Source organism: Stegastes partitus, unplaced genomic scaffold, assembly GCF_000690725.1.
Source record: "Stegastes partitus isolate 25-593 unplaced genomic scaffold, Stegastes_partitus-1.0.2 Scaffold484, whole genome shotgun sequence".
Taxonomy (NCBI): Eukaryota; Metazoa; Chordata; class Actinopteri; family Pomacentridae; genus Stegastes; species Stegastes partitus.
In genome coordinates, this window is record NW_007578215.1 from 244,162 (window position 1) to 245,829 (window position 1,668).

At 42.4% G+C, this 1,668-nt stretch overlaps 1 protein-coding gene across 2 annotated transcripts in view; it reads right to left on the reverse strand.

Annotated features, from left to right (window-relative positions):
* Positions 1–1,216, reverse strand: part of gstt1a (glutathione S-transferase theta 1a) — a 10,982-nt gene extending 9,766 nt beyond the window's left edge. The window contains exons 1-2 of one of the 2 annotated variants that reach the window (XM_008287042.1): positions 807–1,216; positions 20–107 (exon numbers count right to left, since the gene is read on the reverse strand). In XM_008287042.1, coding sequence (XP_008285264.1) covers positions 20–107; positions 807–912 — 194 coding nt within the window. In that variant the 5' untranslated portion in view covers positions 913–1,216. The remainder of the gene's footprint in view (positions 1–19; positions 108–806) is intronic. The other variant, XM_008287041.1, reaches the window with a different exon arrangement.
* Between the last annotated feature and the right edge of the window lie 452 nt (positions 1,217–1,668).

Sequence of the window (1,668 nt, forward strand, 5' to 3'; positions counted from 1 at the left end):
TAAGCTCAAACTGTGGAACCTTTCAGTCAGAACGAAGTCGCCATCCTTCAGGACAGGAACCTTCTTCACCACGCTGAGTTTTCCGAAATCGTCGCTGTACTGCTGCCCTGAAACAAAAACACCAAAAATTTGATCCACAGCTGTTTAAAAAAATAAAGTAAAATGTGCTTAATGTTACTTTGTGTTGCAGATAGAAGTAAAACGTGCACACATAGTACACGACTGAGGTTAAAGTGTTGCCAAACCATGCAGAGAAAATAGGATAACAAACACTAAAATGTCTGTCTGTGTTTCCTCCTTTATCACTTTATTTTCATTCCCAGGCACGTCTCCGTTACAGTCAACCCCCTCCAGAGGGGAGAAGTTGGGCATCTAAGGGTTAACATGTTCCTTATCTCACTGGATGTCAGCCTTCTGGGTGAAATGTGACAACGTAAGCTGAGAGCCCCGAGGAGAATTTGATGTTTTTTTTTCTTTTTTAAATGCTTGCAGAACACGGTCACATCCTGCGGGACGCTCAACTCTTGCAAAATGAGTTTCCGGACTCCACAAGAGAAGAAAAACGCTGGAAAAATACAATCCTGCAGACTTTTACGCATGCAAACTGATGCAACAGGTTTAAAGTTTGTGGGTAAAATCTATAAATTTGCTGCTGTCGTGTAGATTGTAAACTGTAAAAATGTGTCTGTCACAGAAGTTGTTGTAATAAAATAAAAAGCGGCTGGATTTCTCTTTCAGGCTCCCCAAGACGTTTCAGAAAGAGTAATGCAGCTGCTTGTTTGACTCAGAGACGTGAGTGGGATTACCTGCAGAGAGGTCGACGAGCTTTAACTCAAAGGGAATCTTGAGCGCCTTGGCGAACATGTAGACGCTACGGCAGGGCTGCGACAGCAGATCCACATAGAGCTCCATGGTTCCAGAGGCTTTAGGCTGCAGATGCTCCGTGTCCACTGCGTTCCCTCTTGTGTTTTCACTCCTCTCCTGCCGAGCCTGTTGTGCTCCGTCAGAGCAGGGCTCCGCCTCTCCTCCTCGCTGATTTTTAAACGGTGCTGACAGTTCAAAGTGATCGGGCCGTCGCGGTTGGGCGGTCCAACCTTCGGCCTCGGGCTCGGCCCTGCGTTTTGTAAACACTGCTGAGAATACCGCATTTCTGTCAGCTTGACGTGCCTTCAGCTCCTGACAGCCTCCTTTTCTCTCTCTCTCTGGCTGTGGTTTAGTGATTGTGAGTGCTGATTACAGGAGACTTACTCCATATAAAATCAACCAAATATGAAAAATGTACCACCTGACCGCCTCAGAATCAGCAGATTGTTTTTATGTACAGTAACTTTAGTAGATTAAATCAAACTACGAAAACTTGATCACTGTGATTTGTCAAAACTATTACATAAAACATGTAAACACCAGTATTGTTTCTTTATTTTATAGCCATAACCTTCACTGGCGAGTGCTTAAATGTGACTATAGTAGAAATGTAATTTAAAAAGAAGGAATCAGAGATAGAAAATGAGCCTTTAGGTAAAAATGACACCTTTCATATGCAATGGATATCTCAAAAGCAGAAACAATGAGGTTAAGATCCTATAATGATATGTTTTGCAATTTAGTTGAATTGTATAGCTTCATAAACAGTAATAAAACTCTTCCTTTACTACTAATATCTCTTCA